The 14,609-nt window shown below is 44.2% G+C and overlaps 1 protein-coding gene across 1 annotated transcript; it reads left to right on the top strand.

Moving 5' to 3' along the window:
- The first annotated feature begins 952 nt into the window (after nt 1-952).
- Nucleotides 953-2,585, top strand: LOC127334781 (E3 ubiquitin-protein ligase PUB23-like). Its single transcript, XM_051361315.2, has one exon. It carries the CDS (start codon nt 1,196-1,198, stop codon nt 2,501-2,503), a length of 1,308 nt encoding a protein of 435 aa, XP_051217275.1. The 5' UTR covers nt 953-1,195; the 3' UTR covers nt 2,504-2,585.
- Nucleotides 2,586-14,609: the final 12,024 nt, after the last annotated feature.

Genomic DNA, 14,609 nt, shown 5'->3' with positions numbered 1-14,609 from the left:
ATAGGTGCACTAATAGAGTACAATCACAAGTAAATAACCAAAGAAATAACAAAAAAAGTGAAAGGGCGATTGCACAAAAAATGCATCTGCAACAAAAAAAGGACAGAAGTTGGGACATAAAAAACAACAAAGACAGTGGGTGAAATTCCAGAAAAAGTAACTGAGATTTCACATGAGAGTGATTAAAACTTAACAAAAAGCGACGGAAACACCAATAATAGTGTGTAAACTTCAAACATAGCCAGACACATGTTTTGGTAGTTCATATCCAGAATGGTAGTAGTAATTACCTCCACGGGACTGACTCGTCGTAAGTCGTACACACATACGAATTGAGTCAAGACTCAAGCTCAAGTGCAAGTGCAAGTGCTGTGCGGCGTACAGTGAGACAAATTAAGCGATAGAGAAGTGAATTATTGAAGGTTGAAAAATCTAGCGCAAGTAGCTAGCTGAGGCATGAAAATTTCAAAGCCAACGCGAGCCATGCGATCGAGAGGATGGGAGAAGAAGAAGAGTCGAAAGGAGGCAGCAGCAGCAGTAAACAGGAATGAATTTAAAACAGGTTTCGAAAATAAAGACGACGAGAGGAAAAACAAGGTTAGGTCAAAGCATCGCCGCAGAACGTTTCGTGGTCAGCGCGCGCGGTGGCCGCCCTGGCCCGCCCGTCCGGCAACCGCGACCGATCTCATCGGGATCGACCTCACCTCACCTCTGCCACCGCTTGGAAATGGCGATCGCGCGCGCCTTATTTATTAATTAATTCTCCTCGCCCACCATTTTCCGATTTGTTTTCTCCCCTTCACTTCCACACCAGCCAACCAACATGTTCATCATACATTCATAGGGCTACAAGCTAATTTCGTTTTTATTTATTTCATGAGAGATCGAGCAGCCAGCCTACGTTTCGGAATACTATACGCGAGTTAAATGGTCGTGTATGTAGAATCTATCGAACTACTATGACTTCCACGGTTCAACCTCTCACCGCTGACCTTGATGCCTCTCCCTCTCTAATTTCTCCCCCTATAAAAGGGCACTCTCACCCGTCTCCTTCACCTCCAGAAGCTTTCTCGTTTCAACCGGAGACATTTCCTGCTCGCTGCTTCTCCTAGCTTCATGTGTACATAGCTAGCTAGACTAGATAGACAGATACATACATAGTACTACTGAGGTTTATACGATCGATCGAAAAGCAATGGATGCATCGGCGGCGCAGGTGGACGTCCCCTCCTACTTCCTGTGCCCGATCTCCATGGAGATCATGCGGGACCCCGTCACGCTCTCCTCCGGGATCACCTACGACCGGGACAGCATCGAGCGCTGGGTCTTCACCGACGGCCACGGCGAGTGCCCCATGACCAAGCAGCAGCTCGGTGCCGCCGACCGGGAGCCCACGCCCAACCACACGCTCCGCCGCCTCATCCAGGGCTGGTGCGCCGTGCACGCCGTCGAGCGCTTCCCCACCCCGCGCGCGCCCGTCGACGCCGCGCGCGTCGCCGCCATCGTCGACGCGGCCAGGCGGGGCCACGACCTGCTGGCGGCCTCCCTCAAGGAGCTCGCGGACATCGTCGCCGAGAGCGACTGCAACCGCCGCTGCGTCGAGGCCGCGCCCGGCACCGTCGCCTTCCTCGTGTCCGTCCTCAAAAAGCACGCCGCGGAGGACGCGCCCAAGCAGACTTCATTAGGGTCCCAGTCCCAGGAGGATCAGATGTACCGCGCCGTGCTGGCTTCGCCGAAGGCGAGCTCGCCGGAGGACACGGCCCTCAGCATCCTGCATTCGCTTAGGCTCTCCGAGGAGAGCTGGAAGAGAATCCTGGAGCGCGGCGACAACTTCTTGGACACCATGGCGTCCGTGCTGCGGCGGCCCAGCCACCTCTCGCGCATGTACGGCATCCAGCTCCTCAAGGCGGCGGTCTCCGAGATGCCGCCGGCGCAGCTGACCTCGGCCAGCGCCGAGCTGGTGGAAGGGGTGGTGTCGGTCGTGACGGACAAGCTTTCCACGAAGGCGGTCAAGATCGCGCTCCACGTGCTCTGCCGGCTATGCCTGTGGGGCCGGAACCGCGTCAAGGCCGTCGAGGCCGGCGCGGTGGCGGCGCTCGTGGACCTGCTCCTCAACGAGTGCTGCGGCGGCAGCAAGCAGGCGTGCGAGCTCGCGATCGTCGTGCTGGACCATCTATGCGGCTGCGCCGAAGGGCGTCTGGAGCTCGTGGCGCACCCGGCGGGGCTGGCCGTCGTGGCGAGGGCGGTAACGCGGCTGTCCGCCGCGGGGACGGAGAGCGCGGTGCGCGCTCTGCACGCTGTGGCGAGGCACTCGGCGACGCCAGCGGTGCTGCAGGAGATGCTGGCGGTCGGTGTGGTCGGAAGGCTGCTGTTCCTGGTGCAGGCCGGAGCCGCCGGCGACCGCCCCAGGGAGAGGGCGAGGGAGATGCTCAAGATGCACGCAAGGGTCTGGAGGGGATCGCCGTGCTTCTCGTCGCACTTGAATGCTTCCTACCCTTCGTGATATCACATGCACGCAAGTATATTCTCTTCTTCGCCTTATCACGGGATCAATCCGGAAAAAAATCCTATGAGACCGGGTCTAATACCCAGCATGATAGACCCACCCTGATGGATGACACCTGGCTTATCCGAATCTTCATGCACGTAAATCCCCATTAATTTCAATCCCGATTTTTCAGCCTTTGTTTCCATCTGCTTAATAGACCGCCAGGTGTCAGCCATCGGGGTGGGTCTATCATGCTGGGTAATAGACCCGGTCTCATAGGATTTTTTTCCGGATCGATCCTGCATGGCAGTTTGGTAGACGTGGTCTAAGGCTTTCTAATTGGCCATTTTTGGTGTGAAGATTGTATTGATTGTTGTTCCAACTTACAACCAGCCGGGAAGATTGATATACACCTAGTAGCTCTCTAAAATGGGGAGGATTCAAGTGTACATTGGAATTGGAAAATAATACTGGGGATAATTCAAGTGTATACACCTGCATCATGCTTTGTTTACTTCTCTTTCTTCAGATACGCACTATTGTTTACGTAGGTTGTGACTACAGATCATTTTGTTTACGATCATGCTAGTAGATATGACTTATACAAACTAACTTCAGATCGACGAATATAACAGGCAGGGTTGAGCTTTGATAATCTGTTGGGATGAGTGATAAGGTGCTTGCTGCATGTGAGTAGGTGTACATTGTTAATCTACACCATATTCTCTCTCTAGTTTGAATGGTTTGGTTAAGTTTTAGGTATTCTATCGGGCGTCCTTCACCCACACGGCTACACCACATCTGGCCGTTGTTGTAGCACAACTCACCGCGCACCCTAACCGGAGCTCTCGGCTTCCTCACCGACTCGCAGCCTGCAAGGTCCTTCACCGACCATTGAGCTCCAACTGATGTTCCCTTCCACCGGACCCGTCGCTGGCCGTTTAGTCGACAACCGATCGCAGCCCGATGTAGTCCTCATCCAGTACTCGTTATTGCTAGCCACGGGGAGCCGTTGACAGGTACTACCTCCATCCCAAGGCTTAAGGCCTATATTTTTTTAGAAAGTCAAACTGTGTTAAGTTTGACTAAATTTTTATCAAAAATCATTAACATGAAAAGTACAAAATCAATATCATTAGGTAGATAATGAAATATATTTTCATATGGTATCTACAAAATATTATATTTGTTCATAAATTCTTCTAAAAGTTTGGTCAAACTTTACTTTGTTTGACTTTCTGAAAAAAAATATAGGCCTTAAGCCTTGGGATGGAGGTAGTATTTAGATCGATCGCAACACGACGCAGTCGCAGTTCAGCTCCAATCCCACATCATCCTCGTAGTAGTCGTAGGCTCGTATATCAATAGCCAGGCGCGAACGGGTGTGAATTGTGATGATCGATGGCCCGTGGGGTGCGGGAAGATTTCTGTAACATGGTTATTTATGGGATGACAGGCTCAATCGGGTTAGAGCCGGACTGTGTTGTCATGTGGACATGTGGAGCACTTATTTGAGGCCAGGTTTGAGCTGGACTCTGAAGCGCACGACGAAGGATTCGACCCCAACAACCGACTAGACGGACCATACCATGGAAACACTTCGTACTTTATTATTAGTATAGATAAAAAAAATTATTGAATTATAATCTGTTGTTGTAGTTTCCATATAAACCATCTAGTTCATTGGAATGATGTCAAAATTGTATATATATTTCATATGCCCTAGATTCATAGGATTTTCTACGTCTTCCTATGTTCTATGATTCTATCCATGGACTTTACCTGCAATTATTTTTTATGCTACGCAATCTTCTATTTTGCGGTTGCACATGTGTCAATTTTTCATTTCATTATTTTGTGTGGATTATTAATGCGACCCATGCAGAGAGGACATAAAAGAGAAATACCATGAGCAACAAACTAAGTATCACAGATTTATCGTAAATTATAGTTTCTTGGTGTTTTTGGTCTGAAGCAACATATATATAAGCGAAGAAAATTGCTGACAGATCATCTCTCTATATATAGACCGTGTGAAGCTCTAAAACTGGATTGTTTCTATTATAGAGTAATACCAAAATAGTCTTCTTCTAAAAAAAAAGGCTTCACGTATAGAGTTGAAATAAATGAGAACCAATCATTAGTTGCGCGGATTGAAGGTTGCCCATATCCATGTTCATTAGGGGTCAAACTTCAGGGCGGCCCTAGCTGGCGCGCGATCGCCAGGAAGAGAATGAGCGATCGGTTTCCCCCAGCCCAATTAGGGAAAGCCATGTTAGCAACTCTAAATTCGTATTTGAAAATTCAAAATGTTTTATCTCACAAACGACAACTCCGATTTAAGATCTGTTTTCACCAATAAATCCGTCTCGACGAGATCTTCAAAACTAGCACCCATGTTGATATGTTTCGAGAAACTTTTAATCGGACTAAAAGTTATCAACCCTCTCTATCTGAATAATCAACCCCTCCGCACTTGACTGATCAACGGTAAATGTATAAAATTATCAACCTGGTGCAGGCTATTGAGGGAAAGTTCTGCATGCATGCACAAATAGACGAATCTGCTGATGTCAGCGGAATCTTTTCCAAATTTGTAAATTCAAAATGTTTTAACTTTCAAACGACAACTCCAAATTAAGATTCGCTTTCACCAATAAATCCGTCTCGACGAGATCTTCAAAACTAGCACCCATGTTGATATGTTTCGAGAAACTTTTTTCCGGGCTAAAAGTTATCAACTCTCTCTATCTGAATAATCAACCCCTCCGTACTTGAGTGATCAACGGAAAATATATAAAATTATCAACCCTAAAAGTTAATTTTATTTGAAACAGTTTAGCGATATTTTTTTTTTAGTTTAGAAGCTATCAACCCGGTGTCCTGTTATTTATCAACAGTAAATATAAATAACTACCAACCCTAAAAATCTAATTTTATTTTGAATATTTTGGCGACTCTTTTTAGTTTACAGTTTATCAACCCGGTGCCCCGTTATTTATCAATGATAATTATAAATAACTACCAACCCTAAAAAGTATTTTATTTAGAATATTTTAGCGAACATTTTTTATTTTACAAGGTATCAACCCAGTGCCTCATTATTTATCAACGATAAATATAAATAAATAATAACCCTAAAATGTATTTCATTTAGAATATTTTAGCGACTCTCTTTTAGTTTAGAAGCTATCAACCCGGTGACCCGCTATTTATCAATGGTAAATATAAATAAATATCAACCCTAAAAAATTAATTTAATTTAAAATATGTAGCGACTCTTTTTTTGTTTACAAGTTATCAACCCGGTGCCCCGTTATTTATCAACGGTAAATATAAATACCTAGCAACCCTAAAAAGTAATTTTCATTAAGAATTTTTTTAGCAACTTTTGTTAGCTTACAACTTAAAACAGTACTTATGAGTAGCAAGTGGTAGTTCATTTGAGTTGCAAGTGGATCTTCCCACCCATTATTTTCCCCCTTAAAAACCACTGACCCGAAAAAGGGAATTGCAAAAGGACCCTATTAAATATGAATTACCGTACGAAAAAAACCCAAAAGGGAATTGTAAAATGAGAATTGCAAGTCTGCCTCGTGCTGAAAAAAAAGAGTGAGATGCTATGTGTATGCATGCAACAACTTATGAAACAGTGCTGAAAAGTTGGCTCATTAAATGCAAATCCATGAGATGCTCTGTGCATGTGCATGCATGCAGTGTGAACGCTCTTGGCTGCATGCAACTTGCAAAGTAGTAATACAAGCTGTTAGTGTGAACACGTGTGAACGCAATTAAAACACTACGTGATACAAAAAGGAATTGAATCGCGCTTTCGCGCGAGCGCTCCGCGCCGACAGAAACTGAGCGCTCGAGCGAGCGATTGCCAGAGAGGGGATTCGCAAACTTCAGGTTTAAGGTTATGTGTGTTTCAGAAAAAGGATCTTCTCAGTGGTAAGCGATGTTTATGTGGACGATGAGAGGATACGTGTCTTACGTGGATGTCTGTGGGGGCTATATATGTTGTACTTGGTGTTTCTCGGAAAAAAACTAACTACAACAATAACATGAGAAAGTCAACGGAAGAAAAAAAGGGAGTATGGCTATATTTATATGCAACTAGATGTTTTCCAACTATAATAGTAATGGTTTCCACGTGGATATCTACTTAAAATGGTTCAAACGACATCTCCACTTCTTTTGGTACTCTCTTCGTTTCAAAAAAAAAAAAACTTTTCAACCTTTTCTAGATATGGACGTACTGTAGCTAATACATATCTCCGTATGTAGATAAAATTGAGAAGCTTTTTTAGGAACGAAGAAAGTATTTCACATTGATATCCTTGCTTTCATGCATCTTCGAGATAGCTAGGATTGAACGACTTAAAATCGATGATGTACATGAAAGCGAAATAAAGGTTCTATGCACGAGCTAGTGTCAGTATACAGGTATACATGATTGATCGTTCAAGTATGTGTACCACAAGCGACGCACATTCATTGGAGTCATCGTCTTCAATAGATTAGTTAGATAAGTAAGCTGCAGTCCTGCGACTCTACAATAACTCGGTATCCATGATATGTGGGCATAAAGTCTTTCAAAAAAAATCAACTTGTTTATTTTGTTAGAATACGTATAGAACATAGAGATAGACTAGGACTCTAGAGATATCATCTTCTACTCCAAGTCTACTCCCTCATATACTTCTATATATACCCCATAAGGGTCACCGAAATAAAGAACGAAACAAATATTAGGATTCTACAACTTTCTACATGGTATCAGAGCGGTTATCCTCGCGGCGCCGATCCTAGGTTTCTTACCACTTCCGCATCGCGTCGCCCCCGGGGAGATCTTCTCCTCGGGGGCGCGGCACCCGATCATGATCAAAGATCTGATCGGTTCTTAGTTTAGTTTAGATCCAAATTTCGAAATTTCCAATTTTCCATAGATTAGACTAGATCCAATTTAGACAAATAAATCCAATGACTTTCCGGCGAAAATCCATGCAACTGAGCCCAGGCGGCGCTTTTCCGGCACAGACTCAAGACAGCCACGACGACGCCGCGCGCTCGTCTCCGCGACATCATCCTACATCGACTGCACTACGACGCTCCAGAGTCCAGATGATCTCCGATCTACTGCTACGCGTGTATGCCGCCCTACCCAAACAACAGGACGGGCGAGGGCGACGACCGCACGCGGGCGTGCACCTCCGCGCTGCGGCGCTACATCGATCCGAATCCTCGACCTCACGCGGGTTTCCACGCATGAATCAGCAGCTCCCGTGCATGCAACCCAACTAGGAAGGAGAGACATGCATGATGGTGGCGTGCGCGAGCTAGCCGGCCAGATCGGTTTGGCCAAGATGGATGGCCATGGCCAGCTTCAAGCACATCAGGAGCGCACATGGACGCCGCCGGGCTTGGCCATATGGCCAGCTTCAAGCACATCAGGAGCGCACATGGACGCCGCCGGGCCACGCGCCCGCGTCACACGACCCTTCTGCGGCCACAGATCGGACATCTACGACACGCGCTCTACAGCCCACGCGCTCGATGTTTTCGGGAACACTGCACCGGCGTGAACGTATGATGTCGTGAGGTGCAGCACGGTGCCTCGGCCATGGAACACCGGACTACTTCGACAAACTACATCTATGCTGAGCACACACGTCTACACCGATAAAGTTTGCATCGGACAGCACCGAGCCAAACACTACAACATCAACTGTACACTACATCAACACAAGATCTTCCTCGAGTACATCTACGAGAAGCGACATCGACATGCACCATCCACACGCCAGGCCGGTGTGGAAAGAGATGCAAGTTCTTCATCGACTTCTCCAACAGCACGGCATCGACACTATCGTCGCTGCGAGGGACGCCTTCAAGCGACACACATTGTCGACACACCTGCTGCTCCAACATCGCCGACACATCATCACCAAGGTCAACACTACGCCGCCGCCGCACAACATCGTCCACATGATGGACATGAAACTACGACGCCCTCTGACAGTACAACTGCAAGGCATGACGCCGACATTGACCGCGTTCGACGGCTAAGACTGCATCGATACACCACAACCGTGCACATGGTTCTGGCAAAACCGTGTGTGCTTGGTGGGCTTCCTCCAGTCCTGGCAAGACTGGTGATCTCACCTACGACCGCGTCCTCTGACATCTGCAAGACGCCTGCGATGATACCCCTCAGGGTGCAAAATGTCGCCCCCGACGGTACCTTTTAAGGTGCAAAACGTCGGCCCCGACTGCAGCTCCGTCCAAATAGAAAAGGAAGAAGAAACCCGCGCAACTTTTTGCGCCTCTGGCAAATGCGGCTCCACATCTACGATGACTACATCATCGACCATGATTACCTCGACCACGGCTACATCACGATCGGCTATCTCGACATCGACATCAAGACAATGTCTACAGCTACACATTGGCAACAATTCCAGTCGACAGCGTCCGCGTCATCACTTGCGTCCATGACACTCCCGCTATGACTGCGGGAGGGAAGATAAGGAACCAGAAGGGGGACACCGATGATGACAAGGAGGAGAAGAGGACGGAAGCGTGAGACTTTACTTCAAATCCAGTCGCACTCGTTCGCTTCACTCCCGCTACGACTGAGGGGGATGTTAGAATACGTATAGGACGTAGAGATAGACTAGGACTCTAGAGATATCATCTTATACTCCAAGTCTACTCCCTCATGTACTTTTATATATACCCCATAATGGTCACCGAAATAAAGAACGAAACAAATATTAGGCTTCTACAACTTTCTACATATTTGGCTACGTAAAAAAGATAAATTTTAGTGCTAAAAATAAGGCTTTTGTGAGATATGTTTTACCTTTTTTTTTACATCAATCATAAAAAATATCAGATTTTCGCGAAAATATACGAGCATATATATTTTTTGTTGAAATTTTTTGACACTCATAAAAAAATTGGATGAAGGGAGCATATGCACCCGAGAGCTGAATTGAATTTCCGCTAACAAGTTCCATATATAGATATTTTAGGATATTATATCAAAAGGACACATACAAACACACTACTATAAATACACACATATTAGTTGCGTGAAGTGATGTGCCACTTTCGGTTTGCTTAGATTTAGGTGAATTACAATGCAAAACTAATAATCATATAAAACTTAACTTAGAAATACATTGTGCAACATAATTGAAATTTCAAATACAATTTCCAGTTTGGAACAAGAAAATATATTTGTGATGGTAAATATCATAATCAAATGATAAATAAGTATCAAGATATCTATATACGATTGTGATTTCGATATAAACTCTCATAGTTGCACGTGAAAAAAAATAGTGATGTAAACTATCAAAGAATGTATCCAAAGGGAACTTTTTTTTTTGGCATAAGGTGAGATGAAGTAAAAAAAGTTCAATACAAATAGTTAATATAATTGGTTTTAACTTTAAATGGAAGGACTAAGCCTGACTTTAAATAAAACCACTAAAGACATCATAGTCTGTACAACTAAAATAGTTCACAATAGGTTTGCAAATACATAACAATTAGGGATAGGGTTTCGTGTTCCGTCCATCACGTGATGCGTGGTGAAATATGTCTCTTCATCTCCTCAGTATAAATCGATCAATCCCTCTCTTGCTAGGCACAACCAAGGTTTTTTTTCTCGGTAACAAATTTTTACCGGAGGGCACCGGAAAATACGGTTACCGCGATATCTCGGAAATCTCGGGTTTTTCTCGTACGAGATTTTTCAAACAAATTTTGAATTCAATTTTTTTTGGCATCAAACAATTAAATTTTTAGCATTAATTTACCGTGCGTCCCATGCAACGCAGCGGTAGGACGTTTCCATCCTCAAGCAATAGGTTGCGAGTTTGAATCACATCTATGCCTAGTATTGTTATTTTTTGCGCAAAAGTCAAGTTAACTAGATAAAAATAGACAATTCCACATGTTTGAATACTCGAACTTGCGACCTCACGAAGGTTAGACAACACCAAACCACCACGCCACACTTTGTTTTTTGATAACTGTAACATACATTGCCTATTTTACTCAATACAGTAAGTTATATTCAAATGTAGCCGATTTTTTTTGGCCGGTATCAACTTTTCTCGGTGGGTCACTAGTAGAAACAAGGACTTTTATCCTGTGCTCGAAAGAGCTTTTGCACCGGATTTGGCACGAACCGGTGCTAAAGGGGTCATTAGCACCGGTTCGTGCGGTCTGGACGTCCAGGAGGCATTAGCACCGGTTCTTGTGAGACCTTTAGCACCACCGCGAACCCTTTAGCACCGGTTCGTAACACGAATCGGTGCAAAAGGTTTTTCTGCTCCCCACGCATCTCCCCCCCGTGGATCGCCTTTTTTTGCTTTGTAAAATAGAAATGAAAATGATAGAAAATTCAAAAAATAAAACCTTTTGAGATTCTTATATGTTATACAACCTACTATTTGGTGAAATTAAGAAATTCAAATTTTGACTTTTTTGTAAAAAAAGTTTGAAAAATAGTAAAATCGCAATAACTTTTGCATACGACGTCGGAAAAAAACGTATAATATATCAAAAAATCCTGGGAAAAAGTTACATCCGAATTCACACGGGTTTACCCGGTTAGCCAATTTTTAGATTTTCAAAATTCCAAATGAAAATATGAAAGCAGGAAGATTTTAGTTCTTTCTAGAAATTTAGGATTTTATATATATTTTTTATTTTTCAAAATTAAAATTAATAATTGCATCCTGCATAAAGATTACACTCTGAAAATTATAAGTTTTTCAAATTTTCAGGTTTTAGGTTTGGCAAAAAAAATTTAAAAATTGAAAATAATAAAAAATAATACAAATTATAAAGTTAATGTTTATTTATTTAGTCTACATTATTATTATATCATTACTTTTGTTTATTAAAAGAATTATTTGAAATTCGAACAATAAAGAAATATGACATCTACCGATATGTTAATAGGATTGATATGATACTACTATCACATACATGCGCGCGAAGCACTTGGATACGGGATGGAAAGGAACTTGGAAGTTAAGCGTGCATCATATACATGCGCGCGAAGCACTTGGATACGGGATGGAAGGGAACTTGGAAGTTAAGCGTGCTAGTGCTAGAGTAGTGGGATGATGGGTGACCGAGGGGGAAGTCTAAGCACGAGTAAGTAATTAGACTAGAGATAAGGGTAGTTAGATACTAAACTTGTGAAATAACTAAAATAATAGAAATTCTGAAAAAAAGAAAAAAAGAGGGAGTGAAAAATAATTTGAAAAAAAATTACGGTAGCGGGGTTCTACCGCAGCAGCGTTTTGGGACATTTTCCTGCCGCGGCAGACCCTTTAGCACCGGTTCGTAGGTCCTCTCGCTTGGGCGCCCAACAGCCGCCACGTGGTGCCCCTTTAGCACCGGTTCGCAACTGAACCGGTGCAAAAGGGGGGGGGGCCTTTTGCACCGGATGCTTTGCACCGGTTGGGCATCCGGTGCATATGGCCCTTACCAACCGGTGCAAAAGCACCATTTTCCACTAGTGGGTAGCGGTATATCCGGTTTCCGCCGAGATTTCGGAAATTCCGGCCGAGAAAAAAAACCCTGGGCACAACATGCGAACACACTATAGGCATTTTTTTCAAAAACTGTCATAGAGGTGGCAATGGTTTGTCATTTATGTCTTAGTAACTCACTTGACTGCTAATGGATACGACCTAGTTCAACTGGTAAGAATGCAACTCAACAATTTTGTTTATCATAATTTATGAGGAAATTTTTGTGCTCCAAATATTCTTCCCGTCCTCAATAACGCTCACATCTTATAAATTATAGACTCGGTCTTAATTGTCCTCAACTGAGAAGTTTGAGACACTTTTGAAGTGTGATACTTTTCATTATTGTTTGCTCGTATTTCACTTGAAACCCAAACAATCATCACTCCCAGCTCTTTATTGTGTCCGCATTTACTTATTCGATTGTGTTCTTCAGTAGCTTGAACTCTTCGTGGTGTCGATACTCGATCATTACTTATAGAAACACGCTATAATTTATCTCCTACACTTTTGGGTATCAAAATAAGTACTTTTTTTTGGCACCGTTACCGGAGAACTTAGCGTTGCCGATAAGCTAAGTTGGTAAGAATCCTAAAAATTGTTCTTGTTTTTTCTTTGGTTTTTTTTCATTTGCTGTTCCAGTCATCATGGGTACTCAAGTTGTATCCATATCTTCAAATTATTTTTTGTAGCATGTCACATTGATATCCCTGCTTCTGCATGCTTCATCAAGATAGGTAGGATTGACCAACTTAAAATCGATCATGTACGTGAAAGTGAAAGAAAACACATACGCTCTATGCACGAGCTAGTGTCAGCATACACGTATACATGATTGGTCGTTCACGTATGTGTACCACAGGCGACGCACATTCATTGGAGTCATGGCCTTCAATAGATCAGTTAGATAAGCAAGTTGCAGTCCTGCCATTCTGCAATAACTCGGTATCCAAAGAACATTACAATCCCATGCCCGTATCATGCAGCCATACTGATTCGATCCCCCTCTGGTGGATCGTTTGGAAAAAAATGCAGCCATACTGAAGTTATGGCACAGAAGTCTTATTTTCCCCTTTTTAATTTGAGAGACGGAGCGGTAGGGAGGCAGATCGGTTGTTAGTTCGACCAGGACCGATCCGGAAAGTCATTGGTCGCTGCTCCTCCAATCAACTCGTCGAGATAGATAGCATGCAGGTAGCGCCGCCGCTTGACCGCGATAGCCCATGCCGCGCAGATTCTACAGACGTCCAGTTCAGTTTCAGGTCCAGATGCAGGCTGCCGCGGCGTCGGCAACGTGTGCGAATTTTGTGGCGAGCGGCGGCGGACAAACGGGGATCGGAGAGCTTGTGTAAACGCTGCGAGCGCGGAGGGTGGGAGGACGTACAGGCAAATGTTGCAGATTCACTGGTGGAAAAAGGGCCTTTGGTCGCGGTTCGCAACTGCCATTAGTCGCGGTTGCGCAACCGCGACCAAAGTAGCGCGACTAAAGGCCCCACCCTTTAGTCGCGGTTCCTTACGAACCGCGACTAAAGGCCCGTCCACGTGGGCCGCAGGCGAGCGCCAGGGCGGAGGACCTTTAGTCGCGGTTCTTCTGGCCAACCGCGACTAAAGGCCTCCGCAGGGTTTAGGGTTTAGCCCCCTCCCCTAAATCTGGTTTCTTTTTAATTTGTATTGTTTTATTTCTTTTGGGTTTTAATTTTGAAGGAGTTTCACATATTCTACGGTACTACATACATGCATATGAATGTACAATTTCAAACAAATTTGAAATTAGAACCAAAAAGAATTCAAGAGGAATATACAATATATATTCAATATTCGGACAAGGAAAAGACCATATACAATTTTGAACAAGTTTCCATCCATAATTTAGTGCATATGAAGTTCTACGTCCTCGTAATAGTGTTCTCCTCTAGGATCGATGACTTCCCTCGCCAACCATCCAGCTAGTTCCTCTTGAAGTGGTCGGAAGCGAGCTTCTAGACTAAGCGTCTTCCGGAGGTTATTCCTCATGATGTTGTTCTCACACTTCTGGTCCCGCTCATTGCAGTATCTCCGGATCCTCTCACAAACATAGTATCCACATAGATTGGTCCCCGGTGGCTGAATATCCCCAGTCGTCCGCACTGCCATTTTAAATTGTAGCTCTTTTTTGAATTCACCGACCTTTTTATCTACGAACCGTCTCCAAACCCTACGAGGCAAAGAAAATTAAATGAACAAGAGAGTTATTAATTAGTTACTTGATATTAGGAAATGATGAACGAAATAGGCCGATCGATATAGAGCGCAAATGAATGAAAATAATTACTTTTGCATCATTTTTCTCATGTCGGCCCAAAGCGCCGGATCCATATTCAGAGAGTCGTGAACGAGAACTGTGGAGGTGTGAAATTGAATTACCATAAGAATCCAGTGGAACCTGCGGACACGATACATGCACAGTCATGCATAACTCATCGATTAGCCACATACCATGCATGGAGTAAACAAAAGAGAATGTGCTCAAGACAGAAACACTCACCCAAAATGGTAAGGAAATAGAATATCACTTTTGAGTT

Source organism: Lolium perenne, chromosome 2, assembly GCF_019359855.2.
Source record: "Lolium perenne isolate Kyuss_39 chromosome 2, Kyuss_2.0, whole genome shotgun sequence".
Lineage (NCBI taxonomy): Eukaryota > Viridiplantae > Streptophyta > Magnoliopsida > Poales > Poaceae > Lolium > Lolium perenne.
The sequence above is the reverse complement of the archived record's forward strand: the minus strand, read 5'-3'. Positions and strand labels throughout refer to the sequence as shown.

Excerpts from the sequence above, each read along its gene's own strand:
- LOC127334781 (XM_051361315.2), top strand. The coding sequence starts at position 1,196 with ATGGATGCATCGGCGGCGCAGGTGGACGTCCCCTCCTACTTCCTGTGC.